The following is a 25,374-nucleotide window of genomic DNA, read 5'->3' on the forward strand; positions in this document are numbered from 1 at the left end:
GCCGTGACGGAATATAATTTTTTTTAAGAGTTCCCGTTTGAATAATAAAATTATTGGGGATTTAATTCTTTAAACATGAACAAAAATGAAATTTTACTCTAATAGCAACACATCGCCACGTCGAGTATAGATTATACCCCCGGTTAAATGTTTTGAATTTAAAATTGTATACAATAGTAATAAGGTAAGAGTAACTTACGGGGCATGTTAGGCACAAGATTTGATAGAGTAAAGCAGTAGTTGACTACATCGAAGATCGCCCATCTTCTTATTCTTTGGTACCAAAAACCTGGGGAGGTTTTAATCATCCATTTCTGACATCCTTGTCTTGATTTACCCTCAGTCAGTCATGTGAACCTGCTTGTAGCTGCTATAAAATGTGCAAAGATTTCTCTTAAATTCTGTTGAAAATATTTTTTGTGCATAATAAAGTGAACCATCAGATAAACTATTTATTGATATGTTCGCTCAGACATACTCCTTCGTTAATTTCGCATAGAACGACCCAGTCGCTACCACTTCACCCGTTTCGACATTGCGCAGCTCGGGGCTAGCCTTCCAGAATCCTTCCGGCACGACAATCGGTATGACGGACGAGTCAACGTACGCATCCTTCACCCAATAGTTTCCCTTCGGGAACGGACACAATCCTTCCTCTGGCACGTACGGCAGATTGGTGAACTTAAGAAACATATCCTGATACTCTCGGTAGTACGCGGTTAGGAACTCGCACATCGGTTTGGATGCTAGCTTCATCGGGTACGCATTGTACTGATTGTTTCCTTGGGCACTACGGGCAAAACTGAAGCCATACTGTGCGAAGAAGTATGTTATCAGCTGAATGGGATATGCTTCGCGATCGCTCTTACCTCGTACGTATTGTCTAGATCGACCAGTAACGTACCCGTACCGTTCAGTACCGACATCGTCCGGTTGTACTTGCGCACACGTACCGAATCCATGCTGAATATGTTCGTGCCGTTGACTAATTCCCAGCGATCAAATTCGAGTATTACCTTCAACAACCCATCACAACGTTGGCAGGTGTACAACAGCAGCACCAATGCCAGTGCATTGAGCATTAACGCGTTGCTCATGATGGTAGTGCTCGTCTGAACACTGCTGACCGTATACTGGCTGTGAATAATGTCGTGTTATTGCTTTTTGATTGAATTAGAAGTGGTAAATACGATATTCAATCCTTGAATTATTGCTTAGCAATGATGTAATGGGCATGTAATAGTAATGTAAGACCAAACAAGATAACACGGCCGAACACGGTCGTTCCACGATTGGCACTTTTATGCTGTAATAACTTTTGTGAATTTGCTAATGTGAGTATTACATAGAGGTTTAAAATTGTTAGGTGCAATAGCGATTTTTTATATTTTTTCTGATTTTTGCAATAAATAAACAATTTGCAGATACCCTGATCGCTGTGATCGATCTTTACGCTCACCTTTACACTTATTCAACGTCTGGGAATGCGGATGTAAACCGGATCCCGAAACATCTCCCCTCGAAAGAGGAAACGCAACGGCAAACGGAAGCAAACCGTTTACAATAATGGCAAATAAAAGGGAACATAGTTCGCACTTTGTTTGTGGAGCAACGGAAGATCTCACATATCAGAAGATTTATCTCGAGTAAGCAGTATTTACCCCATCATCTGATCACACATTACTCTGATTATTTAACTGTACTCTGGAGCAAGCCTTATTGCTCCATTAAAATAAACAATGAAAACACAATGTTCTATATTCGGTTTTGCTTTGTCTCGTTCTCTATACAAGCTCTTTGCTCAGCCGGACGTACATAGAACCGCGGGCGACAAGCTCCCCAGTTAGCGAATCGATCAGATCGGTGGTACAGCGCCACAGCCCTTCCGGTACGACCACCGGAATAACGGACGAGTCAAAGTGTGCATCCTTCGCCCAGTATGTTCCTTTCGGGAACGGACACAGCCCTTCCGGTGGCACAAGCGGTAGGTTGGTGTAGTTAAGAAACAGATGCTGATACTCGCGGTAGTACGCGTTGATAAAGTCACAGAACGGTTTCGATGCCAGCTTCATCGGGTAAGCATTGAACTGATTGTTACCCTGGGCACTACGGGCAAAGTTGACTCCGTACTGGGAACGAGAAAAATCGTTGTCTAGTGTCTCTGCAAGTAATTTAAAGCGCTTTATCAACATTTACCAAGTAACGATTGTCCAGGTCGACCAGCAGCACACCGGTCCCGTTCATCACCGACAGCGTACGGTTGTACTTGCGGACGCGAAACTTTTCCATGTTGAAGAACGCTGATCCATTGATCACTTCCCATCGATCAAAGTCCAGAATAACGCGCATTAGTCCATCGCCCGGAACAATCAGGAAAAGTGCTAGGGCGAATGATACGGCGAGCAGAAACGAGTGCATATTGCTTACTGAAGGTACGGCGCAAGAGTTCTGTAAAAAGGTTAGCTCGTCACATGCAGTTATAACAGTTTTCGTGCTAAGAGACAATATCGTATTTGCCCTTGTTGATCACTTAATTTGCTCCGGTATCACACACAGCTCTCTATCAGCGCGAGTCATCGGCTGTAGCTTTCATGCTAGCTAAGTAAAGGTTTATAGAACGAAGTGGCCATTGGGCATAACGTGAAACTTGAGGGATCCTGAAACTGTTCCTACATTAAGTAATCATTAGTGTAATTATTTATTCTGTTAAATTTTATCTTTTCTACGCTCCGGATTGTTAAATAAAAATCCATAAAAATCATTCCTCTTTTTCTGAGGATAAAGAAGAGCACACAAGTACATAACAATTATCAACAAAATTATAATGCAAATCACCAAGTAAATATGAATGAACAAGATGGATAAGAGCTAATATTAATAATCCCACCAAAACAGCACAGATATGCAACTTGTGACAAGGGCAATCCGATGGTATAAAGAGACCTACCTTACAGTGACCTCCGGGTTTTTAATACAATTATGTCTACTTACCCTATGCATCACATCCCTTAATACAATGTGCATATCAACTTATTCTTTTCAATTCAGTTTTGGAGTCGAGTGACTGGTAGAGATTGAAATTTACTCTTAAATCACTACACAGTATTTAAGGTTTAAAGGTTTTGACTTTTCAATTTTTACATACTAGCTTCATGATGTTTTAATATTATTCACAATGCGGTGGATCTCTGAATCATAAAATATCTTCTCGTGAAACTTTGAACAGTATCTCAGCGCTGAACATTGTATACTCGTCCGCAACCCTCAGTATCATAAACTCCACTTTCCACAACCCGGGCTGAAAGTAATTGTTAATAATCTTTGAATCCAACACTTTATTCTTGATGTAATACTGCTTCTTCGGCATTGGGCAGGTCCCAGCGTCCGGAAAGTTTGTGATGTCACGGTAAAACTCTCGATACTCGCGGTAGGTCGTGTTTAAAAACGTGCACACCTTCTGCATGGGTATACGGAACGGTGAACGGATGAATTGATTGTTGCCGAGCGTACTGTAAGACATGCGTAACGTGAACTGCAAATACAAATCGGTGATCATGAACGTAACAGAAGCAACATTTGACGATGGCAGTGTGTTTTTTAATGCCCACTACACTTACGGCGTAGCTATCATCCAAGTCTTGGTACAGCTCAAACGTTCCATTAAGCACGGTTAGTGTACGATTGAATTTCCTTCCGATTGATCGATGCGCAAGTTAGCTGCATCGATGATTTCGGCGGAACTTACTTGATGGAATCGTTCGTACATTACAAAGACCGGTGCAGTATATAGCTCTATAACAGCCAGTGCTAGTATAAGCACTGCACTAACGACAATCGTTGGTAGTCTGTTCGATTGTGGTTTGAAACCCATTCTGTCAACTACGGGAAAGTTCATTTAGGCTGTGGAATATCTCTACTCAACACGCAATCTGGACTGGATTTATTCGCGAATGGAATCTACATTTTAAACTAGACTGCACCGATCAGATGACTACAAAGTAAGGTGATGTTTCCTTTCGTATCTTCGATCTTGTTTTAAGCCACACAATTCCCCACTTACCGAGTATTGAAGTCATCATTGCATAACAGCCGGTCATTCACACTCAACAGTTACAGGACAAATCAGTGTACGATTTAAATAAAAAGTTAACCACTCTTTACTGTGCATCATGGTAGCGCAAAAGATTTCGTACAACTAAAACCTATCACTCGGCAAGCTAACCTCGACCGTCCAGCTCTGCTATTCACTGACGTAGTACGCGCAGCAGTCTTACACGATCTTGGCCGGCACCTCGAAGCACGTGATCGATCGGCCACTCTTCGTTTGCAGCTCCCAGTGGATGGTCATGCTGGGGATTTTCGGGTAGATTTCGAGCACATCGAAGCTACGCTTGTACACCACCGGCACGCCGGCCTTCAGCGGACATTCCTGCTTCGTTACACCGTCTTCCGCGAACAGGTACGGACAGGCGCTAGTACCATCGACACCAACGAACGGCAACGGTAGTCCAACGATCTTCGCGAACACGGTCGTGCTAAGGCTCTTGACATCTTCAGCTGTGTTGTGGAAGCAATAATAGTGGGTATAAGTAAACGATCAATCCGCCCACACGTCATAGCAATGACTTACTCGGGGTGAACTTCTGGTTAATGCTGACGGTTGTGCGTCGCTTTAGCTTGCAGGGTCCCTTCTCGCAGTTGCTAATATCCACGACATTCTCCTCGATCGGCACCAGGCTACGTGTGGCTGTAAGGGTGGGAGAATGAAAAAAAAGAAACGACGTCAATTTCTGTCGAACGCACGCAGCACGAAAGACTGCAACGGGTGAGCAAGCGATGAAACACTTACAACCGCACGATTCGACGACGGTTGCTTGCACGGAACCGCTTAAACTGCACACCACAACAAAGGCCGCAACGACACACAGTGCAGGGAATGCTTTCATGATGGCGCTGGCTGGGTAATGTGGGATGGAACGCGGAATAATACGATGCCCGGTAGCTAATCCGATCGTGGGATAAAATCTAAGATGGGAAAAATACGTTACATGGAAGAGAAAGAAAAAATAGACGATCAAAGATGAGCTCTAATTAGTACGCGGTAAGAAGCTATGAAGTAGCAGAAAGGTTTTAAACTCGTTTTGCAAATGATGCAAGCGCATGTTTTGAATTTTCTCATCGTCAGCCTGTAGGTTACATTCACTTTGCTTCCAAACCGTACAGGCATCGTAGGGTGATCAATAATTAGAGCTTGCTGAGTGATCCTACCACTCAGCTGGATAGGAGTATATGCGTGAATAAAACTTGAAAATCAATACACTGGTACTTTTCCGCCCAGTGCCATTGGTCAAACCATGTCAAACAGGTCCGCAAATAGGCTCACTAATCATACCGCAGAAAAAACAGGCGAATGATCGTACGATGCAATCGTGCATGCAGCAGCAGGTTTCTCATAGCATCGGTTGGGGATGCACTATAGGATGAGCAGAGTATTGCATGGGGCAATTACTTATTACTGATTGCAGCTAACTGCACACCTTTATGAATTATTTATCACCTTTTCCAGCAAAGTTCAACCATAACTAGTGGAGATAATTGTGCACCTGGAAAGTATTACGGAACTGGAATTATGGAAATTGCTGGCTAAAGTTCAGCGATCAAAGATTAATCATTTTCATTGGAAAAGAATTTAATTGTCAGCAATACGGACGTTCTTATTGGAAAAAAAGATGTTTATTCTGTTCGCTGCTAACAAAACGAATAAACCTCACTCGACCTTTAACATATCTCAACCGAATGCTTTCTTGCTTTTCTTCATAGCCAAGGGTAAAGCTTGCGGCCCCAAAAAACTCATCCCCCAACCTTTCTATGTCCTTGGTTCCCAAAAGTATGACATAATAACGGTAGCAGAAGCACAATAAACACTTTTAAACTCCTCGCCGAGCAAGCATTGGCCAGCGGCAAAGGTGAAGGGAACACAATTGCTTCATCAGCACCAAATGTTTACCACGGCACGCACTTGAGCACTTACGTTTGTTGATGGGTGGTTATGTTTTTTTTTTGCTTTGCTTGCTAACTTTTCACTTTCACACACCGACGAAAATTAGCAGTTCCCCAACGGTACAGTACAACAGCAGTGGCGAGAAGCTCTCCGAAATTCAGGACTCTCCTCACCGGTAGAATGCTCGCGCAAGAATGATAGTTCTGGCGATGCTTAAAGCGCGTTTTAAATTTATAATAATCGTCACCGGCAGACAGACCACAGCCACAGATAAGCGAGACAGAGAGCAACCGAAACGACCCCCTGCCTGGTGAGATCGCGCAGGATGTGTTTAGCGTGCAGAGAAGATTGCGCATTGCCCTGAGTAGGCCCATGCCGGTGGTAAAGTTTCCTTTTCTTCCGTTCCGTAACCGTACGTGAGCGGAATGCGTCGCTGTTGGATTATTCTTCCTACTCAGCAGACACCTCGGGTCGGACGACTTCCGTACCGATGTACGATCCCATAAACAAAGCTCGGAAACGTTTGCTTAGACCCCCCGCAGGAGAGCTTAGAGCGTGTGAAGCCTCTATCAAACGCGCAGCAGCAAATGCAATCAGAAACGTCCGAATGGTGTAACGTACGGTGCATAATTCAACCTGCAGGATCAGGCTAAAGCATGCTGATTGGTACTGTGCATGATCGTTCGTTCGACTTGGGATACGGAGTGCTTTCACAGTAGATTCTTCGCTCGATCACTAATCTACAGCAAGCCGTGAATGAGACGTGTGTTGGTAAGAATGGAATGATAATTAAATTCCTCACCACCATCCACTCTTCCTGTAGCAGAGAATAAAGAATGAAGGAGTCTATTTTTAAATTTTACAAATCCTTGAGAATATTAAGCTGTTGCCGAGTTTGTTGGCCTGCCCGGTTGGTGCTGCGTTACAGGTATAAGCTCGTAGAATGTCTTCATACTGCGAAAAAACAGTCCGATATGCATAATTAGGCGTAATATATACGGTCGTGAGAAGATTATTCCACCACACAGCGTAAACAACGCCACGAAACGCTTGGCAGGATAGTTGGTGTTCGTTGGTAAGATTTTTTTAAAGCGTAATTTGGACATAGCTACCTTGAGATGAATTTTTGTACGAACATAAATAAATCAGCAGCTGGTAAAGCTTTTGTCCAATCACGGAATCAACCATCCGAAGCATATTCTTGTTGTTGATCAAGCGCTATGCTTCGCTGACCATACTCCACGACAGGTAAATAAAAAAACGAAAGACAAACAAAAGCTCAGATCGCCACTTCCGTTTGGTGTGTGTGATTCATGCTTGCATGATCATTGGGTCTAACGGAAAACATAAAAAACGAAGAACAGGCGATCACATCACGGCATAAATGCAATTACCGCGAAGAAAAAAAAAACACAGTCTTGGTATGACACGGGAACAACATCTGATGTGCACTGGCAGGGAAATCGATGCATTACGTGAACAGAATATCTGCAGCAGCGACCACATCGTCTGCTGATGATAGCGCTGATTTTTTTACCGTAACGCTTCTCTCATTTGTATGTCCATCACATCAGCGGACGTCCAGTGAACTTGAAACGTTTTCACACTTCCCCATTCCTTAACGAATCACGAACGATAAACAGATGGATTTGACATACTTTATTGGTGTGTCTACACCTCCCTTCACTAGTAACATTTGGAGCACTTTTGACCAGGGGTAAAATTGTTTGGAAAATTTCATTCAATGCGGCTGAAAAGTCTCACTTACACGGTGGCTCGAAAGACGGCGAAGTCGCGCGAAAACCTTGCACTCGTTGGCGTTGTCCGATGGCTACTGAAGGCTGCACAGTTCGGGCTCGAAAACTCTAGACTCTTAGTAGTAGTTGGCTGGTCGGTTCGGGTTGTCTCCCACTCTACCCTCCGAGCGGACGAAAGCCTTGCGTGCTTAAATGTGTGCACCTATTACACCCTGTGCCATGCCACCCCCCGGAAAACTACATCGGTGGGGCTAACCGGACCTGGAGTTCCTTGTTCGGTATATACTGTTCGGGGCCACACTCTCGTCCGGCAGCTGTGCGTAGCCAATGCGCTCCGGACTGGTCCCATGTTGGCCCCAAGGTAAGCAAGATTTGTGGAGAAAATACTTACAAACGCAACAACCTAGCTTGACCGATAAGCCACCACCGGACCGGTGTGCACATCTTCCTTTGCACGGAAATGAAACTGCTCAGAGGTGAAGTAAATGAACAACATCTTCAAACCGGATCCTCATTTCCAACTTGCTAGAAATTGTTGGTGAACCTACGTCGGTGACCGTGAAATCTTCACACCCGATTATCTTGTGCCACAACTTAGCGCAATTCCCGACGAAACAAGCAAACAATAGTGTCGTTCTGTGACCTTTCGTTCATCAATTCGTTGCATTTTGAGCCCTCCAAGAGTGTTGCTGCAATATTTGTAGACTTAGAACGAGGGCTCTCGCCTTAAATGTATGCACCTAGTAAACGTTTTGTGTTTAGCAAACTCGCAATTTGTTTGTAAAGTCATGTAGGGCTGTGGTATGTTATCGTTAAAGTATTCTAAGTTGAAGTTTTGTTTTGTTGAGACAATGTCGAAGACCGTATCGCTAGAAGAAAAACGAAGGATTATGATAATATCCAAATAAATACTTTGGTTGGATATTATGGAAGGGGGGGTGAATATATTATAAAATCAGAAACTTTTTGTGAAATCGGATGTATATTATTCACTATGGTTAAACAACGCTGAGATCAAAAGTAAAATAAATTATTGCAAAAACACGTATTTTGTTACAGATAAATAAAGGATCGTCCTTCCATCGTTAGTAACGAGGGACTGCTTAGAAAAGAAGCGTAAAAAATTATTCAAAAACCATTCTGCACTTCCCTAATGTTCTTCATTAAACTGGTAATGTGATTCAACATGACTATAATTAGTAGATAAATTGCTTGAAGTTTTTATTTTACTGGATAATCTTTCTCCCACCATTAGCCTTTTTATTGTTCTATCTTTTTATTTATGTAACAGTAAAGAGTTTTAGAAATGTATTTATTTACTTTAGGTTTTTTTTCCAAACCTGTTCATCAACCAAAAACCGCATGTTCAAAAACCGTTGATGGAGGAATTTCGATATCGAAAGTCATCGGCTCCGTTCGGCTATCTTCGGAAATGGTCGCATGCGCTGTTTACAGCGCAGAGAGTTCAGTTCTTCAACAATCTCATATTCATACCCCAAGTTGGCAAGGTGTATATACAATCCCAAAACATTATTTTTATTTTTAAAACCAATGCAAACCTGCTTTGAGCTTCGATTCCATTAAAATAGCTAAAGTTTTTTGTTTTTAACTATATTTAACCAAACTTGTTAGGCAAAAGAAGAGAGAAAATCAATTGAACAAAAGTAAACAGGTCCACACCAGCCTTCACACCTGGATTCGATCTGCATGAACCTTGGGTCCCGTGTTTGGCATGACAGCACCTTTCTTTCCTAAAGTTTGGTCGTTCGTGTTGTTAGATTTTTAAGTCTGCTTGCCGTGGTGTGGAAAACAGGTGAAAATCCAACGGTGAACGAAAAGCGAAAGCGAACAGCCGGTGTGCAACGCAAGGAACAGCAAACCATTATCAATTAAGACCCTGAAAACCAGCCACACCTTCCCAGTCGCAATCGTTTGCGCTCCATCCGCACGTACGCTTTGGGTCGGTGCCATCGCTGGCGGGGCACGGTCCCCCCACATTGTGTGTGTGTTATTTTGTAACGCGTGCGTGCGTGTGTGTATTGGTGGGTGTTTTCTGAGTGCGTGAACGCGTGAAGGACATCATCCGCCGTCGTCAGGAGGCTAAAAAGGGCAACTTATCCTTTACCAACGGGTCTCGTTCCAACCGGAGCCGAGCATAAGAGGTGAGAACGAACGCAAGGTGATCCAAGGGTTGCTTTTCTTCCCGCTTGTTCGTGTGTGTGTGGGTACGTTAGCAAAGGGAAAAGAACCACACTAGGCAATTGGCGTCAAGAAGCATGGCGCGGTCGATGGATGAAGAGGTAAGTGGTTGCTTAAATTTCTATCCTTTTTACAAATTTTGCGAAAAATGGTTTCGCTGGCATGCACAACTCGGAGAGCCTTAATGTTGCGAGCGATTGCAAAAGGAGAAGAAATGCATGAGAAAGGTACAGTTTTCATTGCAGTTCATCACAGTTCACAGCTAGAATGTTAGTGTATTTCGGCATGAGGGGGGGCGAACGAAAGATGTGCTGACTGGGGGAAGCTGCTAAAACTGAACTCAGATCTTGTTGACCTTCCTGTGGCCTACTGCGAAGGAAGAGTGGAAGACAAGAACGGTTACCACGATCATCGGTGGGGTGCAGCATTGATGGCGATGGTGTCTTCGCTCTGCGCAGCATCGCTGGTTTACATCGAGCAAAACCTGCCCGCGGCATGCCATGGGATGTGATCCGACCGTCTGTCACGGGTACCCATCTCGTCCCCACGTAGCGCCTAATGTCGACGAAAAGCAGCATGCAAAACATACCCGCCCGTCAATTGATGAAGGTGTGGAAGAAATAGCTTACCCGTGCAATACACTGCGACCGCCGCGATTAGAGGCGATCCGATCGCACGGGGCCACCCGAGACTACGCCCATGTTCGCGACACGCGCTTCTCACGAGCTGCGTTTGTGTCGGTGTGCATGAGTGTGTGTATGTGTGTGTGTTACAGCACGAATACATAATTTGTCTAACGTCGTCGCGCGGTACCGTGCTCGGCTGGTAAAGTCAGCGATAGCGGCGGACGACCGGCGGGAACCAACCGATCCGGGATCAAACTAATGACGTTCGCACATATTGAGAAACGTATTAGGTGACACGCCCGAAGGAATGGGTTCGTCTTGGTGCAGCAGCAGCAGAAGCAATACTGCCCGGTTCGCTGATGACCGTTAATGAATGGCGTCCGTGGTGGGAGCTGTGACGATACCAATTAGCAGCTGCATTTACTCCGCCGTCCTATGATGACATTCGTCATTATGAATGAGTTCCCTTTTGCTGGTTCGCTGTGGTGCAATACAAATGTGATGCGGAATTGAAGCACATTTCTACGCTTAATTGTAGTAAAAAATTATTAAATACGGTTCAGAAGCGCTGCACACTTTCCCTCGGATCCGGTTGCTTTGACTACCGTTTGTTTTGTTTCACCATATCGCATGCCCACCCTAGGAACAGGTGGCAGACACGTTCGTCTGTTGCTTCTGCTGGTTGCCTGGTGTTCTGGCAACCGTTGGATTTCGTTATCGTACCTCCGGGTTGTACCGAGTATCATCACATCATTGAGGTAGTCCCAGGTTTTGATGTTTGACCGAATAAAGGCGAACACATGCCGCCCTATACAGCACCTGATACGTGTTATCTGATAATTTACGAACCACATGGGTAACGTTCCTCACGCGGTTTCAACCGGATGATGAGACATCCGACAGCGCTGCAGATGAATGTTTTATTGTGCAGAAAAAGAAAGAATTTTTCCATTGCAAAGTTGGTCGTTTTCCTTTGCCAGTGGAATCCGCTTATTATGTAAACAATTGTTTGATTATTTAAGGCATGCTTTAGTTGTAGTTTGATTAATTTTTTTTTCGCTCAAACCAGCAAACGAGCATTACTCACTTCTCCTTACACGCGTGCTATCAGCGGCACATGAATCATACTTCCAGAATAAACTAGATCGCCTGTTTGGCGTACAGTGGTTAGCAGTCAATCTCGTACGCTCGCATGTCTTGTTTTCGTGTCATACATGTAATAAGCTTTACGTTTGCTTTTTAAAATATTTAATAATTGAAGGTTTTTCAATGGTAATTTTGAATCTTTAGGGGTTGTTTATGTTGGATTAACGCATTAAAATGCATTTGTACGACATCAATTAGTCTTCACTGTGCTGTGTACGGGTATGGTCGGATTGCAGTAAGCACCGTACCTAAACTGCACGCACACGCCTTTAGTGGGCCGTGTTTAACACATCGAGAACCGCGAAAGTGTGCAGTACTGCTGCTACTGCTGCTGTGGGGTGCGGCGTCTGCGCATTCTTATGAAAACACACAACCCCTTTACGCCGCCATCGTTCATCATCCCCCGTAAAACAAAACCCCCCTTTTGAGGTTGGTGGGAGTTGCAATATGCAAACGTTTGATTCTTCCCGATGCACACGATCCGGTTCCGTTCATCAATACTTATTCATCTCGAGCTTGTGGCGATCCAGACTGAACTGTTGGCGAGCGATCGACGATGGTAGCTAGTGCGAGATAATGTATGTTTTGTGTCGGAGATTTTATTATTGTAATGAGCGCAATCATGCAAATTTTCTATCTTTTGATAGGGATTTTTAGCAGGGATAATGTTGGACATATGGAAAAAATTATGACTATCTTGTACTGATTTCTTTATGAAAAGATTGCTTCAACGGATTCAATTTCAAACTCCACTTTAATAAAATCCTTTCGATGATTGTTCCGCATTGTTTCGCACCGCTCTTTATTGCGTGATATCCTTCGGCATTACGACCAGCAGTAGTGAATCCCTTCACTTTTTACCATAGAGAAGCTGGAGCGAACGACGATGCATGCACCGACGAGTCACCTACAACGGCTGACATTGACCATGGTTCAATCGAAATGCATTCGCGCGTGCGACATTGAGCGAAGCGAAATCGTCGGTTTTTGGTGGCCATTTTTTCTGCCTTCCGTGCATCTTCCCCAAAAGTGGTCAGTGCGTTAAGGTCGTTGGGGTCGTGAAGCAGAAAAATCTGTTTCGTTGCTGTGCAGATTTTAGGCAACTCCAACTCCAACCCCTCTCGGAGCTCTCGGTTCGATCCACGTGATTGTGGTTGTTTGTTTGTGGCACGTGATCGATTGGGTTGGTGGTGAAATAAAATATGGCGTTTCACCCATCTTTTTGACGTCATTCATACCTGGTTTACTGCTTTGTTTGAGGAGGGGTTTTCCTTCTGCTACGGCCGAACGAAAAGAAACCCCTTTGCTTTTAATGATCGACAGGGTGTAAAACCTGATCTTTGCGATCAGCGGGTTTGTTTTTTACCCGGCTAGCTCCCTTTCTTCCTTTCCAAATTTCCCACAACCCTGGGAGGCCCTCCCCCGGGAAGGTGTCCCAAAAATCCCCTCAAAAGGAATTAGGAGACAGTCACAAACACAACGACGGTGTGATGGAAAAAAGAAGGGAAGTGGAGAACATGTACCCGTCTGCTTGTCGAGAGAGTTTGAACGCAAATCGTGTCGTGCCGGTTTGTGAAATACAAATATAAATGAGTGGTGCGAAATTGAAATAATCCGCTCGTGAAGAAGGGACAACAAGGCGTTGAGAAATGGGGTGGGTCGGTCAACAGGGCAGGGGGAGGAAGGTTGACGAATAATAAATAGGGAGGGAAAAGAGTTTGATGTATCCGTGTGTATGTAAACGATCGGAAAACCAGTTCCAACCGGCAACGACGGAGGGAAACGGTGGCGAGAAGGATCGAGCAGCAGCAGGATCGGTAACTGGCCGGGGCTGGCCAAACCCGCCGGTTACCTGTTGAGTGTGGTTTTTTCGAACCAGCGGCGTATAAGGGTGTAGAACCGGTCTTTTACCTTAGCAACCGTGGTGGGGCACACCTCTCCTTCGGTTGGCCACCGGAACCTCCAGTGGCGTCTCGCCGGTGTCGCCGGTTTCCATTTTTGTAACAGGCAAATGTCTCGCGTGCGCGCGCTGTTGATGCAAAATTATCATCTACTATGGACTTGGACGGCTACGATTGTGAGGCGGTGGGTAATGTGGTGTTGTTGTTGCTGATGCTGCCGGGTTTTTTTTATCTCTGCTTCTTTCGCTTTTCGTTTTATTTGCCATTCATCAGAAACCGTTTACCTGGTTGATATACGTGATTGACCGATGATTGAGAGAAGCAAAAGCGATTGTTTTTGTGCTGGGATGCCTAAAAAAGGATGACATTTGTAGCAAATTAAGCAGTTGTAAAAGGAACAAATTTGCGTTGCGATCGATCTTGTTGATGCTCGAATCGATCGTGTGTATGAGAACGTTCGATGATGTGTTCGACGCTAGCTAACCACGCGACAGATCAAAACACCTTCAATACACCAGCCACCCTCACGCCGCTGGTTGTGCTACGTGTTTTATTTGCTTTAAGTTTTACCCGCAACTTGCTTCTCTTCGCACATGACACGAATTACTTACTCGCACGGTTGTCTTCGCGACTGGCGCTTCATCGCCCTGTGTCCGTCCCCCCCCGGTAGGCGGCCAGTCAACAGTAGGAATGTTGGTTGGTTCGAGCAGTTTCAAGTAGTGCTGCAAGTATATTTATTTGCGATAGAACACACCGGCGGCACCGATCGTGCAACGCGAGACGTGTTGGTATTCGTGTGGTGGTCGGTACACACACGACGCTTGGTTGCGCGCAGCACGTTTGATAGATTTTATTTGGGTCACTTTTACTAGAGCCCCGCGAAGATTTCACGCCTATGTGCGAGAACCGCTGGCAGAAGGGGTGCGATTTGGGGGGATGGGGTGTTGGTGTAAGAACGCTCAAGGTCCAGCTCTCGAGCCTGCCGCTGTCTATCACATTGATCCTATCACCACCTGCTACTTCAAAACTCCCCCCAGAAGCGCCGTACACACTGATGTGGAGGGTTCGATTAGATGTTACGCTTGGTACGTGTGTACGATTCGAGCTCGGTGTGTCAAGTGGTGCGCTGCGTGTGCGTGCGCGTAGTGTGCGCTTGCAGCACCGGCCAACAGATGGCGCCAGTGGTCTTTGCATCGACTGTGATTGCCTGAAATGATTTGAATACGGAGTTTTGAATATTTATTTATTTTGTTTTCTATTATTCAAACGTTATTATAGGAAACGATAAAAAGAAACACTTATAAGCTTCTTCTTCTTAATCTCAGGTTCGTTACAAGCTCGAGAGATTTCAACTTGCCATTCACGGTTTCCTTGACTTGATTTCAGCTGGATGGACAGTCTTGCGTACAGAAAGACAATTCGGACGGGATTCGATGCCCGGTCCTGCCGTGTAATGTCCGGCACCCCTACCTACCTTCATGCCGATATATTACGGTTCATACTCGCTTTAATTTTATGGGCTTCTCAAGTATGCATTATGTTACCACTAAGAGAAGATAATTGGCATCGTAAAACTCACCTGATCCTCGTCGCACTCGACTCGTTTGACATGGAAAGTCCATCGGTTAGGGGATTTTGCTGTTTTTATAATCACGGTGTGCTAGTTTGTGTTTGTTGTTACCGCATCATTGTTGGGAATGGTAGATTAATTTTGCAATTTTCTACAAGGAACAGTACTTTGCAATTTTGTACGACAAATATTTTCTCTGTAGTGATGTACTACGGTGGTACTTAAAAACAGCAAAAATACATGACCCGATAAAGAAAAAAACCATAAACACCACTAAAATAGGTTTGAATGGTTTGGAGAGGTGTCTGCAAAAATATTTGCAACAACAGAAAAGTATTTATCATCACGATGCAATGCTAACAATCGGACTGGGGGGCGGTGGGAGGAGGATGAGGAGAATATTTACGGTACCCTCTTCAAAAGTCACACGATCTTCAAACACATTCACTGAATTGCATAGACCGTGTGGTATGTACATTTATCACATTCGCGTGCTCCGTCTCGCGGCACTGTAACCGGTATGGGTCCAGCCGAGGTACTGGCGACGATGGTTTGTTACCAGGCGAACAACCAGCCACGGCAGTCACAAAACGCCACCAAACGGACAGATAGCCGAAACGTACGAAGATTGACCAGCGATGATGATACGGCAACATTGCCGAAAGGAAACGTTGCGTGATAGAGAACGCAACGATGTGTCGAATGGGGGGAGAAAAGCAAAAATAATAAGTCAAAGTTCCACTTGGTGAAGGTCGTACCGGCCGGCGATTGCAAAAGCAAAAAAAAAAAAAGAAAACGAATGCCACGGAACATATATTAAAAGCAATTCGTCTGTCCAATGATGTATCAAATGATTGACAATCAAGCCGGGGTGTAATCGAAGAACGAATTCCCGATCGGTTGTGGTGACGTTTCATCCAGACGCTCTCGCCTATTTAGCGACGTTTGGCTGGCGATTGTTTAGTGTTTCACTTTTCGCTTAAGCAACGCACTTTTTTTTGTTATTTTACTCATCCTGTTTATATTTGAGCAAGGTGATAATGTAAACAACATGACGGGTTTGATGACGTACGGAAGCGATAGCGTTGCACGATGTTTCTGATTCATGATCGAAACGTGAGTGAGGGGAGGCTCAACCTCAAACATCGTCGCCGTCATCAACACATGTGCCATAATTTGTTTGTGCAAATGGTAGCAAAACGCATCCCGCCAGTTGACTTTTGATGATGCTACCAGGATTTGTTTCTATGTGCGCCAGCTGCAAATGGTGGTCAGTTGCTTCTAGATGCGATCCCTTTGCACACAGTGTCTTACAGATATTTAAGTTATAAATAACGTCCCTTTTTTGCCATTTGACACACACACATGAAAGGGGGAAATGGATGAAAATAAAAATTTCCACCCAAATGGTCAGAATTGTTTCAAGAACTGTTGATCTCCGTTCTTGTGGTGCTGTGTGCTGTGAGGGTATGATTAATATAAAATGTCAATCATAAAATTAAAATTTACTATTTCTTTCTCACCTTGCTCACCATCTCGTCACTGTCGTAAAATAGTTTTCTGAGTTTTTTTTGTGCCCACTTACGCTACAAAGCACAAAATATTGAAACGTGTTTTTCTAGCCGTCTCCTATGGGGCACGTCGATTCTCGGGTATCGTCGCGACACGGTTGGATAGAGTTTTTCACAACCGGTGCCAAAACACGGTACGATGACGCGTTTCAGTCGCGTGATGCTGATCGCGTTGGTCGATTGGGTCACTGGGAAGTGCGCCGAAGTCCAAGCACGTGTGTGTGTGTGCGCTGGCTCGCCAAAATCTTCCGCTCGATGGAGCTGGCATTTTCATGATGAAATATCATATTTCCCGTCATTTTCTCGAATTCCTGTCTTGAAGTGTACGGTATTCAATCATGTTTCGGCTCACTGTGTCGATCGACCGTATCCTCTTTTTGGTCTCTGGTTATGCTAGGTAGTGATGCAAAAATACAAATACTTTCTTACTTATCAGGCGCTAGAAGGTTATCTGCAGACATTCTTCAAACCGGTCACTGTCTAGTCCAATCCAATACATGCTGGCGCTTCAACGTCATCACTCCATCAAATTTGGGGCCTATTACGCCTCCCCTGTCCACGAATTTTTGCGCTGGGTTGACCGGTGCCATTTTCATGACATGACGAGCCAACCAGAGAGCTCGTTATTGTGCCCAAACTCCTACTGAGCATTTTCCCCTCAAAGGCGATTAAGTGAAATTTTGCCCGCCTCTCAGAACAGAGTTCATAGCTCAGAGGAGTTAGTGAGTACTGTGGACTATAAATGTTCTATACAGTCTCAGATTCAAAATACAACTGCAATAAATACAAGTAGACCATGTTTTTATCCCGATACGCTTGTGTGCGCTAAGTGATGTAATGTCGGTCCAAAGCATATATTTTAATCCAACCCTATTGTGGGTGATAAAGACAGAGCTCGAATTTATGGCACAGCGTGAGTACAGGTTGGGTTCCCTTTGGGATATATCGTCCGAGCGATTCCATCATGCTGATAAGCATGCAGGACGCGTAACGCATTGGGCTGCGTTTAAAAATTGAACGAAATTCTGCGAAAAAAAAACAATTCATTTGCCAATGTTGACATAAATGCCTTTTTTGTTTGCGATAACTCTGTGATAACGTTGGTTTATAATTTGATGTCACTCGCTGTTTGACATTTTCCACTCATTAGTTGCAACCCTTGTTTTGGACAGTTAGTCATCATCATATGCTAGCTGTAGCAAAGCATCAGTTCAGAGATAAAACTTCAAACCCATCAGTAACACCTAATGGGAAGAAAAGAGATACAAGAGATACTTGTTTGCCCTGCCCTGGCTTGTGTGTATTAATTATTAAGCGCCAAAAATGGGATGGGGATGGGCTGGCATCCGTGGGGCAGATGTTGAAGTCCCACAGCACAGCATGTCTTATGATTGATCGATTTTGAACTGTTGTTTTAAAAAACATTCCATGCTCGTGCTTGAACGGAGGGGAGATTTTACAGGTACGCGCGTGTGTGTTCGTAATGATTAGAAAAGTGGCTTCTGGCAACCTTTCACGGACAGGCAGGGATCGAACCGAACGGGTTAGGGAGTACTGATAATGTGCGAATGATAATATCGATAACGATAATTTTTGGACGTTGTTTGACATCTGTTAGTTTTAAATGGGTCCTATCAAGCAACGAGTTGCTGGGAAGCAAAACCGGAGCTATTTTTTGTCTACCACAGAGCAGCAGAGAATCACGAAACATAGGCACACAACAACCATCGCTTATCAATGTGTCTTTTCGTGCCTTGTGTATTTTTTTTTTTGGTTTGGAGGGGAGTTGTGGGATCCACCCCAGTTTGAATTTTGCCAGTAGGAGCTGGTTTCGTGTACACACCACCGAACTGCCGATAGCATCGCTCCGCTGTGTACCGGCAGCAGCAGGAACTTGTAGTGCTTGTATTTCCGCTGAACTGAGCGCAAAAAAAAAGACCAGCAAGAAAGAGTTGTTACCACCTTCGCTGCTAGCTGTCCTTATGTAACAACGGCACCCGTTATTGATCTGCAGAGCATGTCTTGGCTGGAATTAAATTCTAGTGAAATGATCAAGAACGGAAAGAAAGCAATACACCGAAGCTTTTGTTGGCAAGGATTTGTACAATTTTGTGTTGCGAACAAATGCAGTCACATTCTGTGTGTCTTCACCGTTTGAGATTAATTTTATTTTTGTACTGTGCACTGTTTAATCCATCCCAAACGGAACGGGCACACGATGACACAATTTTTCTTTTTTCACAATTTTTTTCCACCCCGATGCACTTCCGACGATGCAGTTGGCGAATTGGGGCGTAGAAAAAAGCGGCAAAATCCATAAAAATGATGACGTCACCCCAGAGGCGAACGCTTTTCCTGCTGCGTTGAAGCGAAGCTGGGTTTTGCCGCTGCAAGCTAGTAGGGCGTAGAAGGGGCTCGCTGCTGCTAATATTATTCTGCATTCTAATGAACTGCACAACAACCCAACCTGTGCGCTGATGATAATGGAGACGGCGAAAGCGATTGACACGGACGTGAGCCTCCATCGCACTAGTTGATTATTTTCTGCCGAGCTTCTGGCAGCCATAACGACACGAGCATTAAACAGGGCGACGTGATCCGCTTGCTGTGTGTGTTTGTTATTCCTTTTTTGGTTTTATTTTAAATGAAATATTCCGGACTTTAAAATTTGATATCCAAAGCTATATTAAATCTTGTCCATATAAACTACTAAACTCCTTCTTGCACACAATGCAAGTCAGATTTATCGTACAGTGAAGTTGAATATTGCCGCACAAACGGGGAGCAAATCGTTTCAGAATAGTTTTCAGACATGCCACGGGCGTTTTTTTTTCCGCCAGCTACTCGCCGCTTCTTGTTCTATTAGCTATTGATTTTTTACTCCAAATAAAGCAACGCGAAGGTAAGAGAAGAACGCACACGGTGCAGTCAGGCAGGCAGGACGGCCATTCGGTACCGTACGGCAGCAGTTACGTAAAGAGGCGATTGTGAACCGTTACATCATAAGCACTCATTTATTATGCTTGCGATGTACCGAGCTAAAGGTTAGCATAATGTTTGGCGAATGAAATAGTTTTTGCTTCTACCTTTTTTTCCTGCTGCCTGCACATTACAATCAAGACCGTAGTTCCGAGGTATAATGGAGAAGATTTTAGAATGGTGTCGGTTTTGCTTCCGGCGGGAATGATCGAATTACTACCCATTTTGCTGGTTGTTACTAGAATTATTTCTCGGGAAGTACGCCTTAACAGCTAGCGCTGTATGTGTACGGAGTATTCTCACTCCATTGGTGCCATAACTTCGTGCTTTGGCTTGCTATTCTGGACGGGGAAAAAACTTGTGGCAGGAAATATGGCTGAATGGTGAAAATATGGGTGGGACCATTCCGGCCAGACAACCCGTCTCCGTGTGGGTGGCGTCTCGCGTCTGCGATCACCTGCTTGTCGGTTGTTATCGATGTCCTGTTGTTCAGAAGGTATGAAGTTATTCACTGGCCGAGGACATTGAAGAGCATGGGGAGCCCTGTTTGCATGTCGTACCATGGAGCACGGTGGAGGATAATAATTGGTTTGTGTATCAATTACTTGTAAAGGAGTAGCTAGTTGAAAGCTCGACCTTTTCCAACTATTGGTCGGTTTGTTACTGGGATTATATTTTTGAGTATAGATCTATCTGTTTCGTGCCCTTCGAATGTATCATCGGTATGTTATGTAAGAATGCTTTGTACTATTTTCGGTATCCGGCAGAGCACTAGCATGTATCTCCGCCGCGCGGTGCATATAAAACAATTCGTCCTCCGGCCGTCATTTCCTATCTATCAATAATGTTCCACAGCGCTGCTTTTCCACAGTAAAAATGTCACCCCCGGTTATTAGCGACTTTGACGACGACTTACCTTGAGAGGTTAGTAAAAAAAGAAGAAACAAAACAAAAACAAACACAACAATTGAACGCAGCCCGGGTAGATGTGTGCAATCGATTTGTCCGCATTGGGTGGCGCAGATCATTACGCTGTAAGGCAACGCGCAACCAGTTAACCGGTTCCAGCGATTGAATACGGATCGGTGCGAAGGATTAAACCATTCGCCTTGAACGAGACATCGGACACTTTTAGGCCATGGCCGTAGAAGTGGAAGACGGGGGGGATGGTTGTGTTAGAAGGGTGGCTATCCCAAATTGCTTGCTCTCGGCCGGTTGTTCCGTAGTCAAACCGATAAGGGTGTTATCGATTTTTCGCCGCACGGACCTCACTGGTGGCCGGTGCACGGCACCAGTAATGACGTGTTTCTTTCCATATTCCTCTTTTCGGCACCTTAATCACACGCAACTCACGTCTTGTTGGAACGTGTGTTTGTCATAGGGGGTGAGTGTGGAGGGCTTTTGGGGAGCGGTGGGGGAGTGTATGGCGCTTATCGAATTGTCCCTTCCGATGCAGACGCAGGTATCGTCGAAGGGACAGCCGCCGTTGCCGTTATCAGTGCCATAGACAACCGCGGTTCAAAAAATCTGCAAGGTCGAGGTGCGATAAATTTCCTAACCGAACGCCTCGCCACCTCTCCCAGCCGACCCTCGGTACCGGACGTGGGCCGAAGCTTGCCCATTAGCAGCACGCACACCGGTCAACGGTTTAGTGCTCCTCCATGCAGAGGTTTTAAAGCGTGCTCATGTCTCGTTACGTAAGCGTAACTTGATGCGTTATGTTGTTGTTAATTTGCGGGAGGTTTTATTTTTGGGTACGCAGTTGCGAATGATCCTTGCGCTTCTACTGGTTCGCTAAGGTTCTGGTAATTGCATTATTTTTTTCTGAACCTACCCCCCGTAGAAAGGAAAGAGAAAGCGTGTTAGGCATTGACAAGCAAGAATGAGGAAAAATCTACACAATCCGTAATATGAGTTCTGCGTGCGAGTAAAAAGGTTTCCAGTGTTTGACGCGTATGTGCCCCCGGGTCGATCGTTATGCGATTAAAGGTTTGGTACTTTTAACAAGAGCGGTCGCCCTGTCGGGGAGGTCCTAGTAACTCCCACGCACACGAGTCCTGCCTTGAAGGCGTTTGTTTGTATGTGTATGTGAGTTAGGTTGTTTTTTTTTTGTTCCTCAACTTATCGTTGACGCTTAGAAGAGAAAGAAGTGGTAGCTTTTTTTTCTTCTTCTTGAGAGCATGGACAGTCCAGGAAAATCGTGCGGCTCCCTTTGCTCGGCTGAACTCTTCAAGGGATGTGTTATGTTTTGTTTTTTTGGTTCAATGTTGTGAAACTAGTGAGAGCAAGAGCAATGCGTGCGTGTCCAGTGGCGGTGTCCTTCAGTAATCGCCAACCCACCAATACCAGCGAAGGACAGCCGAAGATCCTGCAGGAACTCATGAGTGTCACACAAAAATAGAAGAGAAAACCAAACGATTGCCGCGCGCATCATTACTGCACAGATGAAAAGTGCGCAATGGGGCGTGTGCGCTTGTATTGGTAAACGAGCCCTCCATGTGTCTGCCCGTATCCATCATACACGTACTCACGCACGCACGCCCTCACGCACGGGCACGATGTCACGTTTGTTGTGCTTGGCTATCTGCAGCAAGAAATGCCCTCGCTTGTCCTACCTTTTGCTTTCTTCAAATAACCCACACGTCTGACAAAATGACGGAACCCCAAGGGCGAGTTGGATGCATCAGGATACTAATGGGGAATGGGGGGTGGGGGGGGGGGGGGTGTTGTGTAGGGAGCTTGGGTCCTGTATTCGAAAAACGGAATCAGAAAAGGTGCTGCTCATGCTTTTGGCCACATCGCGCCTTGGTGGAAAAATCGCCCTTCGCTGCCCACGTGTGTGGTCCTAAAGTTTGACGAAGGGCGTTTGTCGTTGGTTATATAATCTGGTGCAGTCTTGGGAGTTACCGATGCATCTTGCAGATGTTTGAAACAGGAAAAAATAATCTATTTTAAAGTTTTTACGCGATATACGATTTTGTGGACACTTTGAACCATGATGTTAAGTTGATGAGTCCTTGAAGTTATCGTACGAGCGATAATATATTTGATTCAATGTTTCAAACAAAGGTTTGGCGATTGACCACGCCACTCAACAGAGCTGGGCTGCATTTTTGGTGCGATCCTGTATCGTATTCTACATCGCTAGAAGGTTCAAGAGACAGCGCATTATACAATGCGCTAGTTAGAATGTTAGAAGATTTACGATCGCACTTACTATGATTGCCTGGCGGCGACTTCCACCGCGCCACGGGCGACACTGAGCATTCTTCTAATGCTTCATGCTCCAAGCGCGTGCCACTCGTGATGGCTGATCCGTTTCCCTTGCCATGCCCATCGTTGCCGCTTCTGGACGATTCGCGCTGTACTGCTCGGCAACCATTAGCGTGGGGAAGAACCGACCAAAAGAAGCTGGTGTCAGGTCAGTGAAGCAAACCCACGGAGATAAAAGTGCGGATGCATCAATTTAGAGAAGAGCTCTCGCCACACTTGTCACTCTCGAAATTGTTGGCTTCATCACAACATAGTAGTGTGGCTGGCGGGTATTGTGTTCGCTGCGATGATGCTTTTCAAACGCACTTTTCTGATGAGATAATTTACCCTAATCAGGCACGCTGATGTGTATCTTTTGTAAGGATTAGAAAAATTGAGCAAGATGTTATCGCACAGCATTACTCATACGTTGTGAAATTGCCGGGAGACACTATACCAAGACGTTTGAGGTACAAGTGTAGTAGATAATTTGTCGGTTTTTTTTGCAACAAAAAACTGACACTAACCACAGCGGCCATGTTGAACCATTTTTGAAGTGCTGCTACCTATCTATCCACCTTAGGTGATCCACTACCTCCAACACCACTGTCAGACGGGAGGGCCCTGCCTCGGGAGGATTAGTGGACAAGATTGATTTTTATTTATCACACATCATGGTATAAGGCGAAGCAGTTCGTGCGTGTGTGTGTGTGTGTGGAAGGGCGGTGCTATCCTTCCGTTTCGTGCAAAAGGTAGTAATGGTAGGGTATAAAGTGGGGCAAATGTTGACAATGAGAACGGCGAAACTTAAACGATCAATTACGCCACTGCTGCACACACTCGACAGCAGGTTGGGAAGGCATTGAAGGTATGGTTGAGCCTTTACAAACAATTATCATCAGCCCACCGGTACCACAGGGAGGCGATGGTCGACACTATTCTCCTCCATTCAGCCGGTACTGCTCTCCTTCTCTCTGCCGTCATAGAACGTGTACCAGCAGCAGCAACAGCAGCAAGCGGGGTCGAACTTGATGTGTAAAATATTGTTAGTACGTGTAAAGTAAGCAATTGAGCAATGTTGCTACGGTTTCAGCCAGGCAGATAGCGATTTCGAGAACTGCCCTGGAGAAGGGCAGATGGTGCAAACAACAATGGGACACGTGAAAAGGCCATAAAAAGTTGTTCTCGGATGTGAATGATTACGGTAACTTGCATGCACCCACACACACACACACACACACACTCACATACACACTCAAGATAGGGCAGAGTGAGGACAGGATCATGGTGGCGATTTCGTTTGCAATGGGCTTAAAATGATGTTTGAAGGGCGTTTTCCGAAGCAAGCGTAACCAGTCCTACCAAATCTTTGAGGGGCTCTGGAGTTGGCAGTGAAGAAGTAGTCTAATCCTCCTTCAGGTCAGCAGCGTCTGGTGTGTCGGTCAAAATACTCTGTATGTATTTCGCAAACCTTTGTTTCTAATGCTGCCGTGGATGCGGTGAAAGCATGATGATGATGATGATAATAAGAACACACGGACAATAGGCGGCGACGCGCTGACCTCGGATGTCTTCAATTGAAAGCAATATCTGTATGCATAAATGATAGCCTGTGTATATGCGCGCATGCTTCTGTTTCCTTGGCATCGTCCTCCTACCTCCTTATGTTGGTTCACTTTGGCACCGTTTTTTTTTGTCTCTCTCGAGACGAAACACGTTCGTGGGTTGATCTTCGTGGCGTGGAGTTCTGCATACGTCAGGCGTGTATTAGTGACGATAGACTAAGGGTAAACGATGGTAGACCGGCCGATGATACCGTTGGTTGTGTAACACTGTTTGCCAGACTAATCAACGCGATGATGTCAAAAATTCGATACTCCCGTTCCTTGGCGGATGTTGACGACCATTTACTGGCCCCGGGGTTTGAAATTGATATGGTGTATGGCCTTGTTGCTTCCTGGAGCCGCGCACCATTATATCGTTGCCCTCGAGAAGACATTCAAATTATCCTAATCACAGGTGTCGAAGGATTAAGTGAAAGAAAATATTGAGACGTGTCTGGTTTGTGCGTGTAATAATGATAACACAATTAGAATCCTAAGACAAAGCAGATAAGTTGATGCCAATTAGCAATGGCGGGGGTTACCGTCGAATTTTTCGTTCGTCGGAGTGCTAGAGAATTAACACTTGTGTTATGAGATTTTGGGAGGAGTTTCATGGCGGATTACGCAAAGCCTTTATTTCCGGGCCCAATTTCCGTGTGAGGTGTTGTGTAACTGGATTGGAAAAGTCTTGGTAACAGGTTACTGAATCTGCTGCACCCTATACTACCGTCTCCAATCATGATGTAGCACAACTTCACAACATTTCAC

General features: G+C 45.0%; 4 protein-coding genes and 1 long non-coding RNA gene across 14 annotated transcripts in view; 1 reads left to right on the forward strand and 4 right to left on the reverse strand.

Moving 5' to 3' along the window:
- Positions 1 to 399: 399 nt before the first annotated feature.
- Positions 400 to 1,231, reverse strand: LOC118504400. The gene is made up of 2 exons (XM_036038827.1): positions 870 to 1,231; positions 400 to 813 (listed from the first exon to the last, which is right to left on the reverse strand). Exons 1-2 carry the CDS (start codon positions 1,095 to 1,097, stop codon positions 469 to 471), a joined length of 573 nt encoding a protein of 190 aa, XP_035894720.1. The 5' UTR covers positions 1,098 to 1,231; the 3' UTR covers positions 400 to 468.
- Positions 1,232 to 1,378: 147 nt separating this feature from the next.
- On the reverse strand, positions 1,379 to 3,988 carry LOC118504401. The gene is made up of 3 exons (XM_036038828.1): positions 3,618 to 3,988; positions 2,197 to 3,532; positions 1,379 to 2,129 (listed from the first exon to the last, which is right to left on the reverse strand). The coding sequence occupies exons 2-3, from the start codon at positions 2,416 to 2,418 to the stop codon at positions 1,785 to 1,787; spliced, it is 567 nt and encodes a 188-aa protein (XP_035894721.1). The 5' UTR covers positions 2,419 to 3,532; positions 3,618 to 3,988; the 3' UTR covers positions 1,379 to 1,784.
- A 140-nt stretch (positions 3,989 to 4,128) lies between these two features.
- On the reverse strand, positions 4,129 to 7,925 carry LOC118504402 (ecdysteroid-regulated 16 kDa protein). Of its 2 annotated transcripts, none has more exons than XM_036038830.1 (4): positions 7,770 to 7,925; positions 4,850 to 5,025; positions 4,631 to 4,747; positions 4,129 to 4,557 (listed from the first exon to the last, which is right to left on the reverse strand). In XM_036038830.1, the coding sequence occupies exons 2-4, from the start codon at positions 4,944 to 4,946 to the stop codon at positions 4,271 to 4,273; spliced, it is 501 nt and encodes a 166-aa protein (XP_035894723.1). In that variant the 5' UTR covers positions 4,947 to 5,025; positions 7,770 to 7,925; the 3' UTR covers positions 4,129 to 4,270. The 2 variants fall into 2 exon arrangements, with proteins under 2 accessions (XP_035894723.1, XP_035894722.1); XM_036038829.1 differs by lacking the exon at positions 7,770 to 7,925 and adding an exon at positions 6,032 to 6,445.
- Positions 7,926 to 9,498: 1,573 nt separating this feature from the next.
- LOC118504398 (sodium/potassium-transporting ATPase subunit alpha) overlaps positions 9,499 to 25,374 on the forward strand; it is a 69,892-nt gene continuing 54,016 nt past the window's right edge. For 6 of the 9 annotated variants that reach the window (XR_004905297.1, XM_036038807.1, XM_036038804.1 and 3 more), the window contains exon 1: positions 9,504 to 10,058. Coding sequence is in view for 5 of the 9 variants with exons in the window: in XM_036038807.1 (XP_035894700.1) it covers positions 10,035 to 10,058 (24 nt within the window). In the remaining 4 variants the exon portion in view is untranslated. Of the gene's footprint in view, positions 10,059 to 25,374 lie in introns of all 9 variants that reach the window. The other 3 variants (XM_036038825.1, XM_036038815.1, XM_036038822.1) reach the window with 2 other exon arrangements.
- Positions 13,870 to 15,353, reverse strand: LOC118504403. The gene is made up of 3 exons (XR_004905298.1): positions 15,210 to 15,353; positions 14,242 to 14,837; positions 13,870 to 13,981 (listed from the first exon to the last, which is right to left on the reverse strand). It is a non-coding gene; the product is annotated as an uncharacterized LOC118504403 (long non-coding RNA).

Source organism: Anopheles stephensi, chromosome 2, assembly GCF_013141755.1.
Source record: "Anopheles stephensi strain Indian chromosome 2, UCI_ANSTEP_V1.0, whole genome shotgun sequence".
Taxonomy (NCBI): domain Eukaryota; kingdom Metazoa; phylum Arthropoda; class Insecta; order Diptera; family Culicidae; genus Anopheles; species Anopheles stephensi.